At 35.7% G+C, this 27,456-nt stretch overlaps 1 protein-coding gene across 1 annotated transcript in view; it reads left to right on the top strand.

The window, feature by feature from the left end:
• The window catches only part of PTPRQ (protein tyrosine phosphatase receptor type Q), a gene marked incomplete at its 5' end in the record, with an annotated part of 130,414 nt that overhangs the window by 13,028 nt on the left and 89,930 nt on the right, over window positions 1-27,456 (top strand). Inside the window, 14 exons of the mRNA XM_082063008.1 lie at window positions 994-1,144; window positions 1,639-1,745; window positions 2,238-2,335; window positions 5,647-5,809; window positions 7,504-7,764; window positions 10,663-10,823; window positions 11,792-11,903; window positions 12,764-12,990; window positions 15,886-15,955; window positions 18,565-18,764; window positions 19,876-20,125; window positions 23,277-23,405; window positions 24,162-24,308; window positions 25,984-26,156. Of these exons, the coding sequence (XP_081919134.1) occupies window positions 994-1,144; window positions 1,639-1,745; window positions 2,238-2,335; window positions 5,647-5,809; window positions 7,504-7,764; window positions 10,663-10,823; window positions 11,792-11,903; window positions 12,764-12,990; window positions 15,886-15,955; window positions 18,565-18,764; window positions 19,876-20,125; window positions 23,277-23,405; window positions 24,162-24,308; window positions 25,984-26,156 (2,249 nt within the window). The remainder of the gene's footprint in view (window positions 1-993; window positions 1,145-1,638; window positions 1,746-2,237; window positions 2,336-5,646; window positions 5,810-7,503; window positions 7,765-10,662; window positions 10,824-11,791; window positions 11,904-12,763; window positions 12,991-15,885; window positions 15,956-18,564; window positions 18,765-19,875; window positions 20,126-23,276; window positions 23,406-24,161; window positions 24,309-25,983; window positions 26,157-27,456) is intronic.

Genomic DNA, 27,456 nt, shown 5'->3' with positions numbered 1-27,456 from the left:
GAACTACCAAAGTTAACTTCATAACTACTCAAGCAGCTGTACAATCCAGTAACTGACCCTTGCACACTGTCTGGCTACCAACATTACAGAAAATCTTTTTTTCTTAGACTTCTCTTTAATGTTTGGTTCCTCATTCCAGTGCTAAGTTTGAACACACTTAGATGTTCAGAACTAAATTGGTTTTATGATGTTCTCTCACTGGCCAGCATGCCAGCAAGAAAAGTAACAGCCATTATATACAATATCTTATCACTACTTGGAGCAGTCCTGAAAAGCCAATTGGTTACACATTTGCATATCGCATTACATAATCCTTTTAGTGTATAATGAGCAACATTAAGCTAAAGGACACTTTATTCAACAGTCTTGAGATACGTGTTAAAGCAAGACTCAAATAATTGTGTGGGCTTCAAAAGGTCTAAAGCTGCAAAGTCAGTGTTTGTATTTTGTGATTAAGTGTTTCGCAAGCGAGTCTTATCTTTATTATATGAGCAGACCAACCTAAAACTGAAAGGATTTACATATCTTTAGGTTAGCAGTTGCAGACAGGATTCTTTCTTTTAACTGATCACAACATGACTGAATGTGTGAGTGCTAGTGAGATCCAGCCAGGTGAGCTGGTGGGTGGGTGAAGTGGCCTGGGAACAAGGGGTTGAGTGGGCCAGCTCTGGGTGTGATAGCATCTGTGTATCTCTAAGGGCAAGAGCACAAGGGTGTCCCCTTTTTGGACCTGGGAAGCCCCCTTGTACACATGTATATAAGTATTCTCACTAGTGGACCTCTGTTCTCTCAGCCAGAAAGGGAAACAGGACAGGAGTCTTGGTGCTGTCTGTGTTCCTGTGAGCCCTCTGAGTTCTGTTTGTTATCTGTGTGGCTGGCCACATGTATATAGAGTTTTTATTCCATTCTGATGACATGAGCCCTATCATAAAGTAATGTATTTAAAATGTATTTTTAAAGTAACATTTTTTTTTTTTTTTAATTGTCACACAGTACCAAGCTCTGTGGAATATCTGAACTATAGCAGAGACTCTGAATCAATAACTGTTACCTGGCCAACAGCCCAAAATATGTTTGATGGATACATTATTTCAATAAACAGTAAAGTCTTCAATGATGAGAAAATGTTACCTTCTAGTGCAAGGTATGAAGACTACATTTAAAAATAACTGACATGAAGTCAAACCAGATGTTTCACTGTATATTTAAAATAAGTAGCAGTGTAACTCATATGTGGTATGCATTTGAAGTTTTAATTGATGTACATTACGCACATGAAAAAAGATTAAGAGTTACATTGTTTAACAAAATACAAATCTCATAAGATGTGTTTGTGCAAAGAGGAGCAAACAAAACACTGTACTGGATTGAGCACCAGTAGAACCTGTGTGTCGTTCTGGATATTTAATAATTTAAGACTTTCTGTTACAGTACTTGAACTTGCTGTGAACCATAGTGTGACACATTCTATTTAAGATTTTATCATACTAAAATCATTTTTCACTGACAGCATATACATATGTATACACACATCATGTATAAATAATACCCATAATACATATTATGGGTATTAACATATGAATATACACGCAATTTAAAAATCCTAAAGAAAACAATCTCTTTCTTTAATCTTTGTAGAATGCACAAATTTGAGAGTCTTCTGCCGGGCACTGATTTCCTAATCAGTATTGTGACAATCAATGGATTAAAAAGAAGTCGCCCCACCATCCTCAAGATTAGGACCTGTAGGTTCATGGTTTATTAGTAACTTTTCATGACTTCAGATAATTAGAGTTGTTACATTTTAAGGTGGTGTCTAAGAAAAGCTATTCCTTCTCAAATCAATGTTTCTTAATAATGGCCGAATTAATATATATGTCTTTTCAATCTAAACATCCTTGAAAGTTACCAAGTAAATAAAAGCTATTAAAACACAAACAAGTTTCCTCTGTAGTTAATGGGATTCTGCCAGTAGCTGCAACAGCAGTAATATTAGCACGATAGAACTTTTTCATAAAAACGTATAAACAGTGATTTTATTTCTGATTTTATTGCTAATATGTAGAGGTGAATTTGATTGATTTTACATTCTTCTTAAGTCCAAAATGAAATCTGTTTCTACACTGAAGTCTAAAATAATGAAATACAGCAGTGTCTTCTGTAGATGTTAATTTTCCTCAAATTAATACAGATTATTTTGATAATAAATTTTGCACCCACTCCTATCTTTACCACAGATCCTGATCCACCATCAGATTTACAGGTGTTTGGGCAAGAGGAAAATACAGTCTATTTTTCCTGGAAACTACCAAGAGGAGGATATGATATGTTTCAGGTGAGATAAGAATGGGAAGAAACCAGTGCAATCCTTTATATCATTTTTTTTTTAATTTATCAATGAAATTATCATCCTGTATGTACTTATATTTGTACTTATAACCCACACAAGTATGGGAGGGAAATACTGCTATGGGAGAAGATCAGCTAAATACATGCTTCATAGTACACAAGATTTTTTTTTAAGTGTTATAAAATTAGACTTTTAAAAGTTTTCAAAAACTCATTTTTCATCTAGTATGCAATAATAAAGATTGACCTGTAGGTCAATGGCTGAATGGAACTGCAATGTAATATTTTTTTCTTAGTTTTTTCAAATTTGTAATACAAATTAATTTAATTAAAAGGCAAAAAAACCCCCATCCTAGATAGAAGGATCTAACTTTTTGTTTAGAAATTCCCAGAATAAAACTTTTTTTTTTTTTTAATGTAGCAATATAAAAGTCAGAACTGCAAACATTAGATAACTCCCATATCTTGGGCACTAAGCAATTTAGGGATTTCCTGAGTGATAGATTGAAACTGGACATACAGAAGAAAAAGAGTGACTGTTTTCTGGTGTGGAAACATTCTTGACCACAGAAACAAAAGATTTAGTTACTATTTCTCATATGGGTGTCCCTATATTGGGTTCTCCCTTTGTACTTTGGTCAGCTACTTGCCTCCCCAACGCCCAGATAAGCTTATTGTATGTTTAAATTATTGTTTTCATTACTTGTTATACCATTGTCGAGTCACTCGTCAGTATCTTTTGGCCTGCTGGCCCGTCTTTCTGCTTCTTCCTGCTTCCCTGTGTTTCTTAATTTAGCTTGCATGAATTAGGTAAATTCATAGTTTTTATTTTTCTTGTTTTGACATGATGTCCAGTTTTTAAGGATATATTTTGTTAAAGTAACTCTCTTTACTGTTCAAATGGTTTTGCTATTTCTACATTCCCTCTACAAACTTTTTGAGTGGTGTTTTATGTATTAAAGTTGCATTTCAGTGTTTTTCATACCATAAAGCTTTTGGGTGCTGCTCATGATTTCTTTCAATTTGCTTGATAATTTTTAAGTATTTCTCCTGTTCTAATTAAATGTCACTGTGCTGGACTTTTCATGCTTACAAAGAAGCTGAGTCCTAATACTTCAGGGTTGGTATTACAGAGTGGCTCTTCACCATTTGTGGTTCAAATAATATTCTTTGCAACATTTGGCACAAAATCCAGAGTTATTTCTATTCGTTCAGTTCTCTGCTCAGAAACAATCTGCTGTCACATCTAAATACTTTGTGGATCCTGTTTCACTATGACATTCAACCATTCTCTCCTTTGTATCCTGTCTTTTTCAGTCTGCTTTGTATTATCCCTTGCATTTTGCAGTCACTGTATGAACACGGTCATGCAGTCAATAAAATGGTGGCAGTAATCTGTTCTTTAAACATGTCATTTGAATCAATAAAGATTTCAAGGTACGGTCCTGTATGGTGGACTTACTTCACTATGATATTCTTTAGTATGTAGCACTACCATATGAAAAAGTACTTTGCTTGAATGGCCTTGCACTGTTTATACCTCAATATTACTGCATCCGATGACATCCCCATGACTTCAATTATATCCTTACCTAAAACTAGAAATCTGTGTATTAGTATAGTTTCTTGACATTTCTTGCTCCTTCATTAGTGTAAAACTTCATTGATCTGAATAAATGAGAGTAGCCAGTTCACCTTGCACAGCACAATTTGCTGATGTAGCCTGGAGTATTTTTATAAATTTCAAAATTAAATAAGATCTCATGTTCATGTTTTGAATCAATTCAAATCTACTTTTGTATGTGGTCAGGTTATTTTTACCATCCTGTGGAAAGTAACTGTCATCTGTAATATTGATCTTTATGGCACAGTATTATTGTTCAGCATCTCAGAGCAAGCAGGCACATTAGACAGTGCTTTGTCTGAATAAATGAGCTTATCTTTAAATCTTTAATGAGAAAGGCTTCAGTAGACTGGTTGCTTAGTAAGGTGCACCTGCATAAAAGGGATCATTTTACTAATCATTTAAAATTAATTATCCCAGCTCACCAACTTTCTATGCAATATATTGTAGTTTGTAGAGCAAAGAGTGCACAAAAGGTATTTTCCTAACTTGTTTATACTAGAGGTAAATCTTTAATCTATAGCTTTGCTTCTAGCGTTTTGCAGTGCTGTAATTCTAATAAGGTGATGACAGCCTCCAAGATTTAGTGTGTATTAACAGGTACTGTGCTGGTAAAATATACAGAGGGCAACTGGATCATTCTCACCCAAATGAATAGCAGCTGAACCAAAGTGCTTTCAGGTCACTACCATGTGTTGAATATACCTTTTTTGTTGGAGGAAACAACAGGAGGCAGGACAGGACACACTGATATCAGCAGCTGCAAACCTTCTCAATCTCTTAGTACTAACTGAGGAACCCATGTGCATATGCTGGAGATGCTTCTCCAGAGCATCCTCTGCAGGGCAGACACAACATGCATCTTGCCTGTCACTAATGCAGACACGAAACAAGCTGCAGTTGCAGCTTTCTGTGTCCACAGAAAGGACTATCTCAGGAAATGTTTTTCTCACCTTAGAGTTGTCTGGGAGATCAGAAGGAATCCTCACAGCTTCTAGGATTTAAGTGCCCGAATTTCAATTACTTGGTATCTCCAGCACTTTTATTCTCTGCAGTGGCTCTACACAAGTGAGTTTTCAAGGTTAGCAAGGAGTGGAGTTGAGTGGCTTATGCCTTGGGGCTCTTTTCAGAATCTCACCTCTGGGTGTTTGTTGGTTTGTTTTGTCTGATTATTTTTTTTCCTTTGCCAGAAATGGACAGAGATTTCAGAAGTGTCTCCATTTTAGAATTAAAAAAAAAACAACCTCACACTGTTGATTAATCCTTAGGCTCGTCTTCTACCCCTCGGCTATTCTCATTCTGTCTTGTAGTTAATTGTATGGCTCATCAGTACAGTTGTGTGACTGAGCAGTCGGAGTACATTTCATTATCTTTCTTCCAAGAGCAAGAACGTGTCACCTGTAAGGCATGACTTAACTTTGCTTCCTTCATCTACTTTTAAAGATTAAAGTCACTGCTTTCACCACTGGGCTATTAAGGAATCTTAAAGTAAGTAGTGGATCAATCTTGTAGAACATAATATAAAGCTTAAGCTATACCCCTGACATTTCTTTTTTTCTTTAAAATATGGAAAACATCAGAAATATTTTTATATAAACAGGTAGTTTGAATCTCTCAACATTACTTTTATGATGTGAAATAGTCTGATATAAGAAATTATTTTTCTTCCATAGCTTTCATATTATCTCGTGAATAATGAAAAGCTGCTTACCAGAACAGTTTACGACAGCAGAGCTGTAGTGAAAAATCTGGCCCCTGGGACAGAATACTTTTTTCAGTTGAGGACAGTTAAAGGCTTGGATTCCTCTGTGGCTGTGGAGAAAAAAGTCATCACAAGTAAGGAAACGCCTTATGACTTGTCTTTTTTTTTTCTTTTTGAAAAACAGTGAATGTTCTGAGATATTTATATCGTTGTATGTATGTGACTCAAAAGGTTCACATGGTTCAAAGTGAAATTTTAACTTTGGGTGGCAAGTTCCGCTTCCTCTTGTGAGAGCTGTTTGAACAGGAGCCTTGTACATAACTTGCTGGATTGAAGCTGAGGAATCTATAGACATAGTTGCAGATATCTGTTTGAAATTAAAAAAAAAAAAAGGTGAACTCACAAAATTCTTGAATGTTTGACAGAATAGGATCTTGCCAGAATAGCATCCTATACTTTAAGAATTACCTTGCATTTTGTTTACAATTGTTTCTGCATCTCATAAATTCTTGCAAGCCCATGGTCCAGGATTGGAGGATTGCTCCTGTACAAGGCCACAGAATGCTTTAAAGAGTAAGAGGCATTATGCTTCAACCAGGTTAACAAGGTCCAGAAAATTACTCTGTATCCTGCACTCATTTTTTGTCTCTGAGCAAACATGGATTTTCCAATGTTCCTGTGATAAAGCATAAGAGGGGAGTTCGTTAGTGGCAGAGATTTGAGGGAATGGATTTATATTGGATTCCAGACTGCCAAAGCAGATAAAGAACAGCCAAATGTAATCAGAAAATAAATCACTTCCCAGATTTCTACACATGCATGTCATGGATCACCTGCCTTCCCATCACTTCCCATTAACAGTCAAGGAGTCTCTGCACTTAAATATTCAAAGATTAGCAAATCACTGCATAACACCCAGATCTAGTCCTGCAGATTCTTGTTAATGAAAAATGCAACAGAATAGTCATCATCATCCTCATCATCATCATCATCATTATCATCCTCATCATCATCATCATCATGGACCTGAAGTTGCTCTTTATTCTCAAGTAAATGTTTTCAAGCGTATTGTGAATGAGTCCAGTATGTGGTTAGATTATGGAGAGTTTATTCTTTTTACTGGCAAACATTTAGGATTTTTTACATGCTGAATAATCCAGCCCTTAATGGGATTATGCTCACTGGTATTTTTCAGAAAGCTTCAAGAAAGATAAATCAATCATCTGGAAGATTCACTTTTTTAGGAGGAATGGAAACATCTTCCTTTTCTCTCTGTGGCTATGCTGCACAGATTAATGGAAGTGCTATTTGTAAATAATTAGCTGTGATTTTAGGAATTTTAATATATCAAAAAAAGATATTTAAAATGTAAAAAAGGGTTAATCACTGAGACAATGCAATTTACTGTATACCTAGGTGACTAGATGGACATTTTTCCAAGATTATATTGTCTATGATGTATTTTAGAAAAATTTTAAGTAAGTAAAATATCAATTTATGTTTACAAAGTGTTCCATTCTCATTCCGTTTCACCAGTGAGCAATGTTACTGTTCTTTCAGAAGATCTGATAAGTCTGAAATTTTCTTTGTAATACATAGTACACATAAGAGGTACATCCCCAGGTTTTACCCTGTGCAGCATAATGGTACTGCTTACTATAGTATTTTTTTAGAAGTATTTCTTAAATTTGTATGAATATTTCATGATTCTGTGAGGCCTCAATTAATTTAAATAAAACCTACTTATTTTTAAAGAGTGTACTTTTCTTATACTTTAAGGACTATGCATTAATTTTTTCTTTATCAATCTGAATAATTTTTACTGTAGAACCTGCTGGAATATGTGGTCTGGCATTAAAAATGGTAAATACTTCCTCTGCAACTTTAGTGTGGAATCCAACCAAGACTAACTTCACCTCTTACGAAGCATCTTTATCAAACAACACCTTTATAAAGAAGTTCAGGATTCCAGGAGCACTGACTGACTACAGCATTACAGACCTGACTGCTGGGGGCATTTATAATTTCACACTGCAAAGACTTAGAGGAAATATTGAAGGAGCTTCTGCTTTCATTGAAATTGTAACAGGTCTGTATGGTTTCTTGCTTTCTCTCTTCACCGGTGGATGGTAGCTGTCAATAATAGCACACATTTAACTTTGTACATCTCACGTTGTAGAATAACACTGGAATTTCAAGAGATCTTGCATGTTATATCTAGCTGTGGCTGTGGACATATATTACTTATGCCCTATTCAATCTGAACTTAGTGCTACACCACCAGAAACATAATTTCTTTAGTAGTGCTGCTTTTCCTTTGACTATTTTAACCATTTTCATTGTTTCTCAGGTCTTATCTTCCAAAGACCTCCCATGAGCTGAGTTTTACCATATCTGATTTCAGTTGTTTTTTTGCAGTGAGTCAAGTTAAACAGGTTTACAAATGTTGGTAGAGTTAAAGCTTCATATTGTAAACTATTCCATTCAAGTACTTTGTTTTTTGTTAGATTAGTGATTAAAATGTAGTGGGGTAAAATCTCAATACTGACACGTGTCTGAAATTCACCGTAATATAATAATGTAAAATAAAGATGAAATTTCAAGAGGAGAAAGGTGCACCAGAACTACCTCAACCAATTTCTCTTACTACTTTCCTGTACTACTTTTCATAGGGATTTTTTTGTGGCAATGACAGGGCCATATGAGAGAGACCTGAGAAGTGTCGGAATTTGTCATTGATTGACTACTTTGACCAAATGTCATGACATTTGTATGTCTGCTTTTTGGATCAGTGCTTGACAAACTGTTCGTGCTTCTTTGTTAGGGAGACTGAAGCAATAGGTTAGAGAGCTTCTAAAATAAAGTGATATGGGGACGAAAATCCTTACATTTTTTGAGGTAGTGTCTTGAAGGTAAAATTAATAAGAAAAAATCTCGTATATCTTTTAAACTAGGACCGCAATGCTATAGTACTTTACTTGCAATTAATATATTTTTTTAAATACAGGGAAGATTTAAGTCAGTTTAGTTGAGCTAACTGTGCTTCGTCTTGCTTAAATATATTGAGATTACATTACAATCCAGAGCCTGCTGGTTTATGATGGTTAATTTTGGGAAAAATTAACATGTTGTTGTATTTTTCACTCCATACTCACTGATATATTTGTTCAACCTCAACCAATTTTCAGTCCACTCACTTGTGATATATATATATCTCACAGGTATTGAGTATTATTTTTGTATGTGAAATTGTGAAATTTACAGCAAAATGTTCTGACTATGCTTTACACAAATATACTGGCTGTATACATTATACTAATAGGCTGAGTGCTGCTGGAGAGCAACGTGTGTGTCCGTGTACATGAAACTGGGAGGAGGATGATAGAAAAGCAGGTGCAGTGAGGCTCCAGTGAACCACACACACATGTGTGGTTAAGTCTGCAGAAGGGTAGAACTAGGGTGGTTTTTTTTTTGTGCATCAGTGGGAAGGGTAATTCTCAGTCATAGAACACTAGTAGGAAAAACGTGACCTTCATGGGACTAAATTTCTCTTTCCACGTGGACATTTTTATGTTCTCTTCTGCTGCTGTGTGAAAAGGAATTGAACTGAGGTAAAGAGATGATTTAAGTATTGTGATAACTGTACAGTCAGAGAGTAATCTTGGGTCTGTATAACAAAACCTATATAAGCATAAAATTCAGCTTTAAAGGAAGTTGAGATCCATAGAAATAACACTACTGATGATAACGGTAGGATTCCAAATTTATGAAAGTATACTAAAAGGAAGAATTGACGCTCCTGGGTACACTTGCACACCTCCACATTTGTTGATTTTTTCATTTTTTCTGTTATTATTAAAATAAAGCAGCAAGTTAGAAATCATGCATACAAGACAAATACGGACTGAATATAAAATCTAAATATAATATTCAGATATAGTAATATTTCAGATAGATTATTTCATGGCAAAACTGGAGTATACTGAAACGACTTTGCAACTGGATAGTCAGTGTAAAGAGTTCATGAAATATATGATAATCTAAGCAGCTTTACAGTAAATAACAGAGGAGTGGAGCTCTCTTTCAGGATAGAAGTGATATGATATTCAAACTTCATACTATGATGTTAGTGTATAAACAATACTAGAAGATTTCATTTGGATTCTGAAGAACTGTGTTAGTAAAGAAGCCAGAGGACTGAATGCAAGGGTAGAAGTGAATCTCAAATGTGACAAATAGTGTCATTGACTGGGCTCGCTCAGGGAGATAAGCACAGGGACAGTTGTTGGCTGTGTGTATTTTCCAAAGCAGAAGGAAGACAGATGCACATGGGTATGGATTGCACAGGTGGATAATATATACAATATTAAAGGCAGATAATGTTTTAATGAGCTATTGAAGAAGCTAAAATCTGATGCATTGTTAGACTTTGAGATGGTGATACAGATTTAAAGGTGTGTTTAAGGGCAGAAGAAAGTGAGATGATTTGACAGGGTGAAAACTTGAGATTAATAAAAGGAATAAAACATCCAGATTTGGGGGACTTGACTCACTAGACTTCATGGAATTACTGGGATTCCAAATACAGGAAAACTCTAGAAGAGTTAACTAGCCTGTGGCTAGCAACAGAACAAGCACCAGCTGTATCTTAAATTTTGACAATAGCACCAGCTATGAGAGTAGTAGTGCTGAAGAGCAGAAACACCTGGATTGTGCAGAGATTCTTTGTTAACTGGACACTGGGCAGAGCTACTTGAGCTCCCTTGCTGTGAATGGGGGTGTCTGCAGAGCTCAGAGTTTATCAACTGAGTCTCAGAGGTAGTATAGAAACTATACTATAATATAATGCTGTATCCAGACTAATTAACAGTTATCCTTCATGTAGCAAGTAAACTGTTCTTGGATGCTTTTGTATTCAGTTGTAACTAGTAATATATTTGTAAAGGAGGTGATTTAAATTGTCTTTCATTCCACAATTGTCTTTCAGAACCTGCAAAGCCAGAAGGACTTAAATTCTTCAATGTTTCGGCACATTCCTTTTCACTGTATTGGAGACTACCATATGGACATGTAGACAGATTTCTCGTGGATCTTATTCCTGATCATGGCTCTATTGTTATCCTAGATCTTGGAGTTAGGGAGTATCAAGTATGTGCTTTTATTACAGGACTTGCATGGCCAGGTTTTCCTTATGCACTGTGCTGATGAGTAATTCAAGCTTGCCTCCTTAGCTATTTAATGCAAAAATGAATATGCAGGTATTAATGAAAAATTGGTGAGAGCAAATTTCAGCATCCAGAGTTTGTTACCTAACAACAGGTAGTGAATTTACTCTTTTTTAAGTCTCCTAGAAAGATACAGCCAGTCATCCAAGGGTTCATGAATAGTTTAACAAAGGAAGGGCAGAGCTATTGAGTAATACAGACTCATTAATTGTGTACTTGCCAGGAAGACCTGTGCTTAAATCATTAATGCAGGTGACGTTTCACTGCTAAGCCATCAAAAAGGAATAGGAGCACTTTTTGATTCTGCTCTCTGGAAAATATAGTAATATTTACAGAAATAATGGTTGTTCTGGTGGTTTTGCTTTTCTTTTCTATTGGAACTGCAAAGATACAGGTATTTTATGTAGATACTTGCTAAAATGTTGATAGTTATGTTTATTTCACAAGATGGGCTAGCTTAAGTGTTAGAAACTTGTAAGTTTTTCAGGCTGCTTTTGTGTTTATTATTTTTAAAAGGAATTTTATAATGTTTCATATGTACTTTGATAACAATGATACATAAAACCTCTATAGATACACTGATAGGTGATTCTGTGATAAAATTAATAGGTAATTTTGTTGTTCTTTAATATTGAAAGTTATACAAATCTTATAGATGGTAGTTAAAAAGGATGGCAAAATACTGCACTGTAGCTAACATCTAAACTACTATATTTACTGTTGTATATACTGTTGCATTTCTAAAATCTTATTAACAGATCACTTTCAGTAAGACTGCTTAAACTTTTGGGTTTTGTGGTGTGTTTTTATATATATATATGTTGGGTTTTTTTGTTGTTGTTGTTGGTAATTTTTGGTAAAATACTTAAATAAATCTACGTCCTATTTCAGGCTGACTTCTCTAATACTATTCCTGGAACAACATACAATGTTACAGTTTCTGCAGTTTCTTCTTCACTCTACAGTTCACCTGCCAGTCGAACAGTGACAACAAATGTGACAAGTGAGTTAAGAGTGATTGATGAAATCTTGTTGATTATTTCTTTAACTGTGCTTTTTTTGTGTTTATTATATGCACAACGGTATCGGAGAAATTATAAGAAGTTATGAACAGTCATTAGGATTTTTCATCTTCTTTAGCCGTAAAAACCCACACTGAGTCCAAGGCATTATTTGAGAATATGGATGTTTCTCTATTGGATATTTTTAAGAAGCAGCCCTGGATGTGACTTGTAGTTGCATTCATCCATTACCTTGGCTATTAAAAAAAAGGGGGGGGTGGGAAATTAAAAAAAAAAAAAAAAAAAGAAAAAAAGAAAAATGTGTAAAGGAGAATAATTTATAAGCTTTAGAAACATTTCCTATTGTGTCATATAATAATATTCATACCCCAATTTATATATAAAGTGGAGACTTTGGAGACGTTTCTGAAAAACACAGCCATATCAGACATGTTTTATAAAAGAGTGCAGTTTGCTTTTTAATGGTTTAGGGAAAGGAACTGAAATTAAGCCTGCTAGAATATCTCAAATATTAAATTGATATTAAACTCTGTTTTGTCCATGAAGATCTTATCACTAAATTTTTTGCATTCTTATAGAAGAATGTTCCTGGTGTCCCAAAGTTCATGTTATCATTTTTGTAACAGGACTCTAGCCAGGAAGAAAAAGAAAAGCTTTTTATTCAACAGTACATTAGTTTTCAGTACTTTAATTGGTTTATGTTGGCAAACGATTTAATTTCTTTATATAATCTGTGAAGTTGTTGCCATTATCTGGAAACATAACTAAAAACTGTTTTACATGTTTGTGTGTATATATATGTAAATAAAACTATTACTTTTTTTGTTTGTTTTTGTTTTAGATCCTGGGCCCCCTGTGTTTCTTGCAGGTGAAAGAGTGGGCTCTGCTGGGATTCTGCTCTCGTGGAATACACCACTGCATCCGAATGGGAGAATTCTCTCCTATATTGTTAAATATAAAGAGGTCTGCCCATGGATGCAGACAACTTATACACAGGTCACAACAAAGCCAGACAGTCTGGAAGTTCTTCTTACCAGTCTTAACCCTGGAACAACATATGAAATTATGGTAAAAGCTTTATGAATGCTTTTTAGTATTTTGAATTCTGACTTATTATACATTGTATGAGTTTATGGTAGGTGTTTTCTGAAGGACCTCACTAATTACCATTGTCATATAGCAAAATATATTAGCCAGGTATTTGTTTACAGTAGTAGTTTTTAAATCTAATCTAAATAATTTCCAACCAAAATTGGACTGAACCGTAGTTTCTTCTCTTGATATTCTTCTTGACATATGGCATGTGGTAGAAAGTAAAAAGCAAAGGGTAGAATTTTCAAAACCATGTAAATCCTTCTTCATCTTCATTGAGATTTTATCTTTCAAATCACTGGTGCACTTTGGATAATACAAATAGATTTCTAAATCATCTCAGCCAGATGCAGAAAAGCATGTACCTACATACTTCTTTCTTTGTTTTTAAATTTAATTAGTTTAAGGAGGAGTTTTCTGACCTGAATATCTGTTTTGATGTAGTCTGTAAATGCTTTCACCTGGTTTCCCTAATCCTGGTAGGTAACCTAGTGTTATCTCCTGAAATAATGTCATACTTTTCCATTCCCTTCCCATAGATTTTTGTTACCTGGATATTCACAGTGAATATCTACTGCCAAAATCAGTGCATGTATTTTCATTACTTTTGTATGTGGAATTTGTTTAACATTGAGATTAGGCACTCCCCATCCAACTCTGAACTCTTCAACAATAAATGACTTCAGGTGGACAGAAATGAACTGCTGCCCCCTTGGCAATACTGGCCAAGCAGTTCTTTGCCTGACTTACTCTTTCATCAGAACCTTGGAGAGGTCAATGTCAAGAATTAAGTGAAATAATGTGTTTGATTTGCTTCATTCTGTGTCATGTAAGTTCACGCAGCACAAAACTATAACAAAATATTGAAGTTGACCCGACTGGGAATAGGGCTGTGCAGTGATTCTTTGTAAAGGTGGTGTGCGTGTGTCAGAAAGTAAATATGTAATTATGCCTGCCACTGTGGGAAAGTTGCTTATTGTGAATGTAGCGATGGCCATGTTGATAAAATCCACTATATCCACAGCTGCAGAAATGTTTATCCTTTGACCTTCTGCCTCCAGTCATCTGCTAAAAAAAAAAACAACAAACAAAAAAATGAAAAAGGTTCAGCTACTATTTGAGAAAGGTATTATCACTTAGACTCTAAGCAATTTAATCTGCTCAGACAAATCAAGTCATTAAGAGAATTTAATTTGCAATTTTGAGTACCTCGGTAGCACTTGTATGGGATTCACTATTAAAGTTTTGCAAATTCTGTTCTTTGCTCTGTGTATGAATCTTCCATGGGAAGACTGTGGGCCATTTAAAATAATTTGTTTTACTTTAGCAATAATTTGGCTTTTGTTGGTATATATGGCAGGCAATTCTTCCCATTGCTGGAGCCTGAAACATTGATCTTAGAGCAGAATTTGACTCAGAAAAGTGACTTGTGACCCAACAACCTCTGTCTAACAGGGACCACACGGCTTTTCTCATGAGTGAATAAAAGTCTGTTGGCAAACAAAGTACTGTTACGTTGCCTACTGCTTTGGTGGGTGCCCTGACTGCCTGACCCATGAGCAGCCTCACGGATTCAATAACAACTTGGGTGGAAACACTTTTTCTACCTGGCAGATGTGGCCGAAAAGAAACATTACGTATTTTCCTTCTTTTGAGCAATTTATTGTGGTTCTGTGGTTAATTTTTGGAGTCTGTGTCATTTAAAAGCAGCTCTTGGTTTTCAAACAGGTGAAAATTCTTCATTGTTTTAGGGTACCCAACTTCATCCTGTTACTAAATTATTTCATGTATTACCTTGACAGTACAGATCAACAAAGCTTATAAGCTTTGAATATGGGTATCCAATCTGTTTGTAACAGCCCAGTCTTAATTTCTTTACATTAATGAAAAAAACACTTTTTAAAGAAATAGCAGTGACAAGTGATAATTTGTTAAATGTTGGGGAGTTATAGATAATTTTGGACACCTGGTCATTGACAATTTTGTAAAGCTCTGCACTCGTGATTTTTTTCTGAACTTAAATAATTGGTGGCATCATCATAATTAAAAGCATAAAAACTAATACTCCTTCCAAATGTGAACTGCAGCTATTTGAATTTTGGGTAGTACTTTCTTATCTGCATAGTAAACTTGTCCTTCTTAAATGTTTCCAAGGTTTTTTTCTGTAATGTCTCTTTGTGGCAGTGATGTCTAGAAGCTAGCAGTGCATTGTGTAAGCATTTATTTTGATTTCTCTTCATAGCTAGTTGGTGCATGTAGCTGACACCTTTACAATGCAAATTTTTGCTTACTTGTGAGTTCTCTTGCAACTACACATATGAAAAGGGAGTTTCCATGTCCCTCTTAATGTTAGTTTGCCTTTCTGGACCCTTTCTACTGTACCTACTTTGAGATGAGAGAATTAAAAATCAGTGCTCAGGAAAGGATGTACCTTTAGATTTATATAATGTAATATTAACACTGTCAGAATTTTCTCATTACCTGCCAACCCCCATGAAGATCTCCAGGTCATTTCCTCATCTATTGCAGTTACTGTAAAATTCATCAGTGCTTAAGGACATTTCCAGTCTTTCTTTCAGTGACACAGAAGTAGATAGGGTTGGCTGGAGTCACAAGGTGTGCATGCATAGAAAGGGGTGTTTGTACAGCTTAGGGAGGAACTACCAGTGATACAGATTCTCCTTCACCAAGCAGAGTGTGCACTGCACTGGGAAGTGGTCAGAGGCGTATGCATCTCTTTACATTCTAGATTATATCTTCCATGTTACTTCATATTTCTTTGCTGTAGTTTGTCTGCTGTGGCTTAGTGCTTTCGTCCACTATATAACCTATAGATGTTCTAATGCAACTTTTTTTTTTTTTTCCCTATAGGTTGCTGCTGAGAACAGTGCTGGCATTGGAGTATTTAGCAATCCTTTTCTTTTTCAGACAGCAGAAAGTGGTAACTTTAAAAAAGCTGCTAATAGTTATTCTAACTAGAGCTGATAATTATTTTAACTAGAGCTCTTCTACCTTGTTCAAGTAAAGTATCCGAATTCTTGACCAAATTCTGATGCGTTAAGTACAAAATCCTAATTCTGTTCTTATTCTCTCATTCAATGGAAAAGGTGGATTAGTCCTATTTGCTAGTAACACCATTTAGAGTGTGTACATATTTCTTATATGCAAAGTCTGTTTCTGTTGGGGTTTTCCTACGCCAGATTCTAAGCAGGCTGCTTCCAGAAAGCAAGGTCACAGGAAAGCAGAGCTACCTACCCTGTTTCCCTGAAAATAAGACCTACCCCAAGAATAAGCTTGAGCATGATTTTTCAGGATTTTTGAGGATGCTCGAAATATAAGCCCTACTCTAAAAATAAGCCCTAGTTACAGTTCATGAGAAAGATCAATTTAAATAGTGTCCAGGCAGCTCTACATGTAAAAGAGTAAAATTAATTGGCAGCAGAATGCAGCAGGACAGGTAGACCCTTCACCAAGAAAAGCAGATACCCCCAAAAGAATCACACTCAAAAGACCTCATGAGATCCAAAACAATAAGGGCTGGCAAGTGCCAGGCTCTCACAAGCAGATTGGAGAGTTATGATGATGTTCTAGAATGTGATGACATGACTATATCTGAATAACTGTTGATTTTTTATTCAAGAATAAATGTAGATTGTTGCTTATGGAAAAATAAGACATCCCCTGAAAATAAGCCCTAGCACATCTTTTGGAGCAAAAATTAATATAAGACCCTGTCTTATTTTCAAGAAAACAGGGTATCAATTGGACCCATCTGCTGTTGCCTTCAGCAGTAGTAGGAGACTGACTTTGTTGTGCAACCAGCTCTGACATTGCCTGCTTTTGTCAAACCGTATTTGTTTAGTGCTGGAGCCAAGTGCCTTTTCTACAAAGCCCAGGACAGAATGTATCATACTAAGTTTTTACTTCTTCATTCTGAAGAAAAAAAAAATAATTATGATATATGGCTGAAATGAAAATTTGACTTGATGCCTTTGAAGATTAAAAAATGATAATTATAGTCTGAATTTGGTTAATCTTTATTGATTTAGTGTTTGTAGTCTTGGTCACGCTCCAGGAGCAGTTGAGCCTTGGCTGAAGAGCTGGCACCAGGCCGGTTATGTTGGGGTCAATAAGTCTTAGGGGAATATAGAATTTGTGCTGCCGTGGCAGTGACCATTCCACTGTGTTTGGGACTCCTGGTTGGTTTCTGTGGCCGTGCAAACCACAGGGTGCCACATCTCAGTTATTTGCAGAAAATCATCATTCTGCATCAGTTTTTTGTGATAGTGCAATGAGCTATGAAACCAAATATGAGAAGGGGTAGTAAACTTGCCATGTAGAGCTATGCAAAGTCATTGATTTTAACTATTCTTTATATGTTACTGTTGGTAGAAAACCTTATTTCTGTGAGCTTTATTTGCTCGTGTTTGACAGAGGCATCAGTGTTTCTCCATATGAGAGTATTAGCTTTTTTTATGCATTCCTGCTTACATTTTATTACAGCTAAAATCTGTTATTATAAATGTAGTTCAAAGGTGTCTTGAAATTCTAGATGAGAATTCTGTGTCACTGATACTGCATTTACACTTTTAGCTTCTCAACTTTTTTTTTAAGTCTTCCTTTAATGGCTGAAGAAACCCTAACATCTTGAAGACATATAGTTTAAAGTAGGAAAGTTAGAAAAGTATTATTTAAATATAAAGGCTGCAGTCCGAGAGGAGGGGATAGGAGGTGAAAGATGTGCAAAAGATTCAGCACAGCCTAAGCTCTTGCTTAGCTGAACATGAGGCTGGGAGGTTCTGTCTCAATTCAGCCCTGGAAGGTTTGTACTTGTGGATACCAGTATAGGTATATTTATAGTATAGTATATAAAAATATAGTATATTTTTAAAGTAGCATAACCATTTTCGCTTTTGTACTAAGGCTAGCTATAGCAGGAAATTCTGCTGCCCACACAATGCAGACAGGACTAAGAGAGAGTCACAGTGCTCTTGTTCTCAGGAAAGTTCATATAGCTTGTAAAATCTCGTTAAGATGTTATATCCCATTCATTTGTGCCGTGATTAATGCAGATGCTCTGACAAAATGTTTGGAAGCTGTCACTGATACAAAGAACATAATTTCTGTAATAATTAAATTAAATTGAGCTATTTAAAGCTCAAAAATCTATATTCATCTGAAAAGGTGACACAGATAGAGTGAAATAAAACAACCAGTGCTGTCATATGCTTTTAATCAAACAAAAGTGGTAAAAATCTGCTACTCCTGGCAGAGTGGATGAGTTGCTTCTAGGAAGAATATTTTTAAGTTGACCAAACCAATTACTATATTATTATGGGGTGGAAATAATTATATTTCTCACTTAAGCCAGGTTGGAAAAGAGCTGGTTGCCTATCAGCTACTTTACATGTGTTTGTGAATGGTTGTTATTTATTTGCATCAGGGTTTGGAAGCTAGAAATGGTACTGAAATGCCAAAATGGGATTTTTTTTTTTTCCAGTGCTGAGAAGAAAAGTATGTCTCACTGCTTTTGTTTGTTTTGTTTCCAAGCTCCAGGTAAAGTAGTGAATCTCACAGTTGAAGCCTTGAATTATTCAGCTGTAAATCTGATCTGGTTTCTCCCTCGGCAACCAAATGGAAAGATAACTAGTTTCAAGATTAGTGTGAAACATGCCAGAAGTGGAATTGTAGTGAAAGATGTCTTGGTTAAAGTAGAGGACCTTCTGTCTGGGAGGTTACCAGAATGCAATGTAAGTGCTGCATTTTCCTTGAAGAGCTCAGCTCAGATTTTTTTTTGACCTGTGCAGACATAGTGTAATATTAGTATCATCTTATTTTTATATATATTATAATAGTGCTTTTAATATTTTACATGTATGCTTTATTTTGTGTAACAAATTTCAACATTATTTAAATATTTTTTAATCAAAATAAAAAGACCACTATTAGCAGAGTGATTTTTTTTAAAAAAAAAACTATTTGTAGTCAGAGTTGTTCTTAAAATAAGCATTCATTGAAAAGCTTTTGAATTTTGACTATTCATTAGATTCAGACCTGTAACCAATGTATACCTTTCTGAATTTCTTGAAAAAATTCTCTTTTCCAGTGTTTATTCTCGGTTTCCTCTTTATCCTACACAGTGTTGTGATTACTTGGATGTCAAGTTGCCTAATTTTTCCTTTTTTATTTTTGGTTTTTTTTTGGTGGAGCGGGAGGGGATGCTGGGCTTAGAACTTTATTGAAAAGTCCAGTTTTAAATGGTAAAACTTATCAGGACTTAGGCTTCAGATTGTATTTGGAAGATTATCTTGGGCACTGTGAAGGTTCCCAACATGAAGCTGATTTAATTCAGCACTGAGAACCTGCCATCTGCTGAATCAGAAGTATTTGTTATTGTAATGTCTAGCGGCTTTTCAGAGGTGTCTTCTGACAGTATGGATTAGGAAACCGCTGTCTGGTCTCATCCATCATATATGGATATATGTATATATCCATCCATATATATAACACACGTGAAGTAGAAGGACCTTACTAGAGGACTTTTTTTTTTTTTAAGAGAGAAACTGAAAGCTGAAAACGGAATTTGGAAATTATTAAATAAATGCTAGAGAGTGGCTTCTGTTCAATCAGATTTGAGAACTTTTGGGATAAGGCAAGAAGCTGTAATACTGTCACTAACAGAATGTACTAGTAATGTCAGCTAATGAAAGCAGCAACCTGAATTTGAACGTTGAAGCATGAAAAGGAGAACCGGTTTTGGGTAATTTTATTTCAAAGGTGGTCTGCCTTTTTTGATCTACATATAGTTACAATTGTAATGTATAGATGCAGCTTATCATGTTTCATATTTTGTCTTTATAGGATAACAGTGAATCATTTTTGTGGAGTACTACTACTCCTTCAACTACTTTTGGCAAATCTACAATTCCTTCACGGACTACGGTTACACCAAGCATGGACGCACCGAGTCAAACAAGCTCTGTTTGGAATGAACCAATTAGTTTTGTTATAACTAACCTCAGGCCATATACCACCTACCTTTTTGAAGTCTCAGCAGTTACCACTGAAGCAGGTTACATTGACAGTGCAATTGTCCGGACACCGGAGTCAGGTATATACCCCTTTCAAATGGAAATAACATTCTCAGATTTATATGAAAACTTCAAAATATCAGCTTAAAGTTACACTGCAAGATACGTTGGTCTAAATCTGTCTTGATCTGTATCACACTCTTCTATTTACATGATTCCTTAATTTTGCCTGCTGGCATCAACTGAAAGTGTATATAACTATTAATGTATCTAATAATGTACAGTCAGTGGGAGTTCTGTTATTTTTAAAAGTCTAAGATAGCCAAGTATGTTGAGGACAGATCAAATTTTATGAAAAACTGAAGATAATTTAAGAACTGCATTTAATGGCACAATGGAAGGAGAATTAAAAATGCACATGAAGAGAAAAGGTGTCAGGCATGGTATTCAAAAAGTGTGTGCATTGTGCACATAGCAATGCACTTAAAACTGCTTTGCCTTTGTGGAAAGATAAGCAGTATAAAGAAAATTCCTGTTCTGTGGTTCCTCAGTCTGGACCTATTGCAAAAAGTTGTTCAGTCCTGAAGAAATCTTGAAGACACTGGCAAAATTGATTCTGGATTATCTGCAATGCACTGAGAAGTCAGAATTGGAAAAGAAGGTTGTCCAGGAGCAGGAGTTTTATAATGGCTTAGGTGGCAGGCAACATCATTAATAGAGCCATACCAAAAAGGTGTTCTAAAGGAATGTTATTGCTTTCTGTTTGCTAGTTCATAATTTTTTTTGCCTGACGCAGTTTGCTGTTACTGGGTTCCCCATTCATCCAGAATTCATAGCACTGTTCAGATGGAAATAAATTCAATTCCCTCCTAGCACTGTTTATTTGAATTACTTTGCTAGAATTGAATTATCCCTAGTTTGCTGCTGTGTCTAGGGTTGATGAAGTTTTGGATAGTTTTTGTTCTAGCTATCTCATGGCTAATTTCCAGTTTATTTTTCACCCTGTTATCATCCATGGATAGGTGCATTGGTATAATAATAGGAAAACCCTGGAAAGTGATGAAAAGCTTATGCCATGGGGCTTAGTTCTGCCAGATACATAGAAAGATGTCCGCTGTGTGCAAGATCTTCAGTCCTTGCCTACCAGGTGCCTATACAGCCAGGGTTCATCCATTGAAGCGTGATCTGGGGAAAGGGAAGCTGTCATACTGGTCAGTGTGGGGGGATCATCATCTCTCATGGCCCAAGCCTCAGCAAGTGCCTCCTCTTAGCAGCGCACTGGCACACTCAAGCTTCTGGATCCACCTCAGATCTTCAGCTTCTAAGCATGCAGGTGCTTGTAAAGTGCTCCCTGGAGAGTCCAGCATGCCCATGTGCCAGGGAAGCCCTTTGGGGCTGGCCATAGAGCTGGTGGTGATCTGTTACAAAGTCATTATGAGTTAATAAATGCTTTGCCTCATTATTTTTATTTTCTCACCTTTAAATTGCTTCAGTGAGTAAGATATTTTTACATGCTAAAGTTTGTGTTTATCTATATAGCCTATAGAGTAAAATAATTATTTAGGAGTGTTGCTTTGCAGTTATTGTAACAGGTCCCCCCTCCAGCATCAAGCATCTCCCAGTCTCTCTGTAATTACTGAAATCCACTTCCCTTTTACAAACATTCTAATTCCTACAAGAATCTATTTAGCTCTATTCTAGCCACCTCCTGCAAGCTACCAGTTGCTTGTACCGTCAAAACTTCACAAGTGTCTGAGATGAGGCTTGAGGGAAAGGAATTGATATAGCTTGAGTTAGCAGATGGAAGGATGGAGAGCACATTTATTTCAGATCTCACTTCCCTGCTCACAGAGGAGCATGACATGGAATTGTTGTCATGCCCATTTCACCACAAAGAGGAACATGATATGTGTCTCTACTGTACAGCTCATGGTGCTCCATTTTAAAATGCTGAAAACTATTTCTGCCCCTCCAACCAGAATTTTCTGAGCTGTGCTGAAGCTCTCCTGTGTTCTTGACAAAGGTGATATTTTTCTTGCTTTGATTTTTTGAAAAAGAGGCTACTTCTTTAAAACATTTTAAAATGTTTCATTATAAATACTTTTTTGAAAACCCAGCATGCAAATATTTCCTTTGCTGGGATGGCTGTGAAAGAGAAAAAGATTTAAACCTTGGAGAAAAGGAAAGTGGACTTTTAAGATGATACTTCAGAATTATGTACTATTATAGCTGATGCAATTTGCTTAATCAACAATGACTAAGTAGTCACTAATGACCAATCTATAGGATATCTTTTAGGAACAGCAGGATTTTTCATTTCTTTCATTTGTACATTAGTTTTTGCAAAAGACAGTAGCACTTTTAAAGAGTAATATGTTAGTTAACTTGCATGTTTTTTTTACAGGATCAGTCTCTATTTCCATATTGGTTTAAATCTCACACACGACATATTAAGACCTAATTTTCATATATATATATATATATATATTTCATATATATCAAGCAGTTTCCATAAGTTTACTTGGGCATGCAGCAGTTTTGAAAGTCAGATTTGTTTTTATTCTATACAGATGTCAAAAATTCACTTCTTTAATTGTCTTTGAATTCAGATTTTCACCTCAATAGTAATCTCTCATTAACTTTCGATACAGTAAGGTATACTTCAGAAAGGAGAGGGATTGGATTTCATGATCACTTGAGTATGAGATTCCTATAATTGATGTGAATAGTTTAATGAAAATAGAAAATTATTCAAGTATGCAATGTTTTTGCAAGCTTAATTGTTTCCAGGTTCATCTTTTTGGATAGTAATGTATGTCATTAGTGCCATCAGAAATCTTCAATACGACGTATTGTCTGTATGAAAAAAGAACCTCTTCAAGGAAGAAAAATGTACGTGATGTGAACTCTGTATTGCTCTTATTCAAGCATCTTGTGTATGTAATCTATATCATGATGAAATCACTGCTAAACTTGGTAGAATCCCTGCCACCTTTGTCTTTTAAAGATTGTTTGCATACTGCCAGGTCTTTTGATACCCTTTGAGAGCATTACATTAAAAAAAAAAGAAACAAAAATAAAATAAGTCCTTTTAATGAGAGATACTTTTAATGTAGCTTCCCTTCAGAATATTTAATGTTTATGTTTAAAATTAATTGTCTGATACGTAGTTCTTGGAAATCCTAATATGAATTATTTTATGTTCAAAGACTTTTTCCAATATTGTTTAAGTTCCAGAAGATCCACCACAAAATTTTGCCAAGAGCAACATTACAGCAAAGTCTTTCTCAGTGATGTGGGACCCACCAACCATAGTAACAGGAAAGTTCAGTTACAGAGTTGAACTGTATGGACCGTCTGGTAAGCCTAAATTAATGGTTTTATTTCTTTTTTTTTTTTGTCATTATTTCCTTGCACTTGCATTCTTAGTGTCCCTGTCAATAAGAATGTATATTTGAAAGCAGTGCTATGTATCTTTTTTACTATTAGTCTTCTTAATAAATTTTAAATTACTTTTAAGGGAAAAGTCTGCCCACCATGATGAAAAGTATGCAATGAAATTCACATTGGATATTCTTAAGAGTGGAGGAAACCAACTTTCCTCACTCTTTTAGAGAAACGACAGGCTGAGCTTGCAGCTGCATTAGCGTGCTTATATATACAAATCATTTGGTATCTTACCTTTTTGCTCTTTATGGTAAAGATTTCTGGAGGATTCTCATTCCTGTGCAGCATTTAATCAACTGTTTTGATGTTTTTTAATTTTTTAAACTCAGACCTGTATGTATAAAGAAATGATACAACTGCCTGTACTTAAGTGATAAATTAATGTGCTGTACACTGATGTTTTAATGGAACTACATGAGCAAAGAACTGGAAATTAATTTATAATTAAGAAAATCACCACTTCTTGAATCTCGTATCTTCTTGAGAAGGTTTGGGGAGATTTTTTTCAGGCATTCAGTATTATTTCCAATGAGATTGATGTCAAACTAACTTTTCACAGATAAATTTGGCTTTTCACTGTTCATCGTCCTGAAAAGTGGCTATATCTAGTGTAAGCAAATAATGGACTTTTTTATTTCTGAGCTAGAATCTCTTCATTTTTCACTCCAGGTCACATTCTGGATAACAGCACAAAGGATCACAAATTTGTATTTAGTAACCTTGTGCCGTTTACAACATATGACGTATATGTTGGTGCTGAGACAAGTGCTGGGGTGGGGCCAAAGACAAACCTTACAGTTTTCACTCCTGAAGATGGTAAGTAAGAATAAAGAAGTGAAGTTGATGGGTTGTATATCATAACTGGTTGCAATTTTCTCTTCAAAGCCCTTTAAGATGCTTTGCAAAGGAAAGAATGGGTGTGTTTTATAAGAGTCCTACAACAGAGGGATAATAAGCTAATGAAAGAAGTTAGCTGAAAATTTATTACTTAGATTTATTTATCAATTTTTTTTTCCCAGTTCATACACCGTCACTAAATTTGCTTGCTACCAGAAGCCTTCAGAGATGGTGACAGAAATGCAGTTTCTGCCTGAATTATAGTTAGACGGTGATTAAGTTGCAGGGCATCCAGTTACCCGTTAGATGGCAGCAAGTGGAAGAGAAAGAACAGCGCAGGATTCACCCCCCCCAGCCCCCCCCTCCCTCCCCGGCTGGTGTGTCTTTTACTAAACATCTCTCATTTCACTAAATTTCACCAAATCCGAGGCCCCATTCCCGTTTCTAACGGAGCCACGTTTCCCAGGGCCCATAGCTCTGAGGCAGACACAACATCCAGATCTTATCCTGGGGCAATCAAGGGGTTGGTTCTGCCCCGACGCATCTACTCTGCCTTTTGGGAGTTTGGCTCCCAATAGTTCACTCGCCAGGTGAGAGTCCTCTGCTCAATAGTAACACAGTTTTACCTTACATGTGTGTGAGATTGTGCAGGATTAATGGTCTGCATCTGAGGATGCAACCAGAAAAAAAAAATCGAGAATCGCTGTGTAATAGGCAGACAGTTTCAAGGTGACTATTTTTGTGTTACGTTTATGCCACGCAGCAGAAAATTTAGACAATCTCTCAGTCAGTGATTGCTGCAATGCTTGCTGTTAAGTTGTAAGAGCAGGAGGAACATCTATCCTTATTTAATCATATTCTTCACCTGAGTATCTGCTTTTGTCAGCTCTCAGAGACAATTTCCAGAGATGGCCTTCCTCAATACAGCCATGCTCATCTTCTGTCTGAATGCCCGAAGCCAATTTATTTATTTATTTATTTATTGTGAGGGTGACATAGAATGTGTCATTTTAATGTCAAGTCTACAAACATCCATTAAGCAAGTGATTTCAAGCATGTCTTTTTTTGTGGCATATTAGGAGAAAATATTTTTCACATCAAATCTGAATATCATTCTATTGGATATAAAAGCTTCTGATATCTGGCAGTCCGTTGTGAAGTACAGTATCATTATTACTGCATAATTAAAGCAGAAATTGAACCAAAACCTACTATATAAGTGAAATGAACAAGGTGTATCACATTCTCTTTTTTTTTTTTCTTTTTTTTTTTTAGCTTTTTGCTTCATTCTTGTTTGGTTTTGATAAATTTAGAATTAAGCTTTCATTTTCAATATACTTGATGTTCCATATAGTAAGCTAGAAAATGTATTCTTGCTTCCAGTGCACTGACTTCAGTGGAGCTATTCTGATTTACATAATTTTAAGATCTGACCATACTCATACTTACGTCATATATGTAAAAAAAACCTGTGTGCATATTTTTAGAACTGTAACTTTTTTGCTAAAAAAACCCCATGTGAAGTAACTTTTTACCTTCATGGGAGCCACTTAAAAGGTAAATATATGAAATTTGATTAAATACACACAGTGCTGAAACAGCCTGTAATAATCACAAATGTTTAATAAAATCATGTTTCTTCTTGAATATTTAGTCCCAGGTATTGTATCAGATTTACATCCAACAGAAGTGGAAGCCACATACATAAAAATTGTTTGGAGGAAGCCACGACAACCAAATGGAATCATTACCCAGTACAGAATTAAAGTAAATGTGCAGGAGACAGAGGTGACTCTAGAAAACACTATTCTAGATGGAAAAAATAAGGTATTCTGTGTTTGTTTGTTTGTTTGTTTTTCAATATGGATTTATTTGCTGGATTAAATTTGCTTCTCTGCTTTATCTGATAGGTACAGCATGTGGAATTAGCCATGGCAGATGAGTTGTCAGTGCTTTTAAAAGCCACCTTCTTCACTCCACCCTCTTTCTCTGACTGGGTTTTAAAGACATTCCAGTAATGTTGTTTCCACAACATGGAAACAGTAAATAATTCTAACAGAATGATCCAGATTACTTAGGTACTGAAGTCAAGAAAGTTATAGCCCATAGTATTACAGTTTATAGCCCCTGAGTTCTTTGCATCATCTTTAGGATGACCTAACAGCAACAGTACAGCTTTAGGTGCCTAGATCAATACATAAAAACTCAGGGAAACTCCTAGAAGGTGGAAGGTGTGGGTATGAATCCTATGGGGAAGTGAATTTAGCATAAGTCTCCCAAGGCTGGTCAAGTGCTCTGCTTGCAAGGCTAACACCCCTAGACTTTCTGTCCCCATTTGTGTCCTTGAATTTACGTGTCTGATAATGCATGCTGAACTTCATGCTGTGGCTGTATAGTAAGGATATCTGCATGCAGCTACCAGATCAGATTTTTTAGAGGTTTTATGCTGTTAGTCATTCTGGCTTCAGGATTCTGGATGCTGATGTGCTCTACATGCTTAGATGGGGCAGCTCTCAGCATGCAGCACAGAACTGTAGACCCCTAGTAAATGTTCAGCTCAGGACTGAATGCATTCTGAGGTGGTGTTTTTGGGTCTTAATTTTTAACATAGGAGTCCAAAGTTTGAATAGATCAGTTTTTAAAAACAAGGATGTCTTTCCCTGGATCTGACACAGAATCTAAGTTTTTGATGTAGAGCTCAACAAAGGATTTTGCTTTCATGTTGAATGATATACATTAAATAGAGCCCTGGAGCCAAACATTGCATAAGGAATAAGGCAGGGTGGCGGGGTGGGAAATGAGGATAAGGATTCATTCATCAAAACGAGCAGGAGTCCTTGCAAAATGAAAGTATTTAACTCTATAATTAAAGATTGTATCATAGTACAGACTCAAAATATTAGAATTGTCTATTGTCTGCACAGACATGTTTTAATGATGGGATTTCCTATTTTTTTTGAGTTCTCAGTTTAGCATCATCCCTGCTTTATTACAGTTTATTGAATGTAATTTTTTAATTAAAAACCAAAACAAATCATAACATTATTTAAAACCTCATTCACCCAAGCTTAGAACATTAACAGGATTTGAACTGTCAGATCCACAGTGCTAATGATACTCAATAACT

This window comes from Streptopelia decaocto, assembly GCF_964273445.1.
Source record: "Streptopelia decaocto genome assembly, chromosome: 1".
Classification (NCBI taxonomy): Eukaryota; Metazoa; Chordata; class Aves; order Columbiformes; family Columbidae; genus Streptopelia; species Streptopelia decaocto.
The sequence above is the reverse complement of the archived record's forward strand: the minus strand, read 5'-3'. Positions and strand labels throughout refer to the sequence as shown.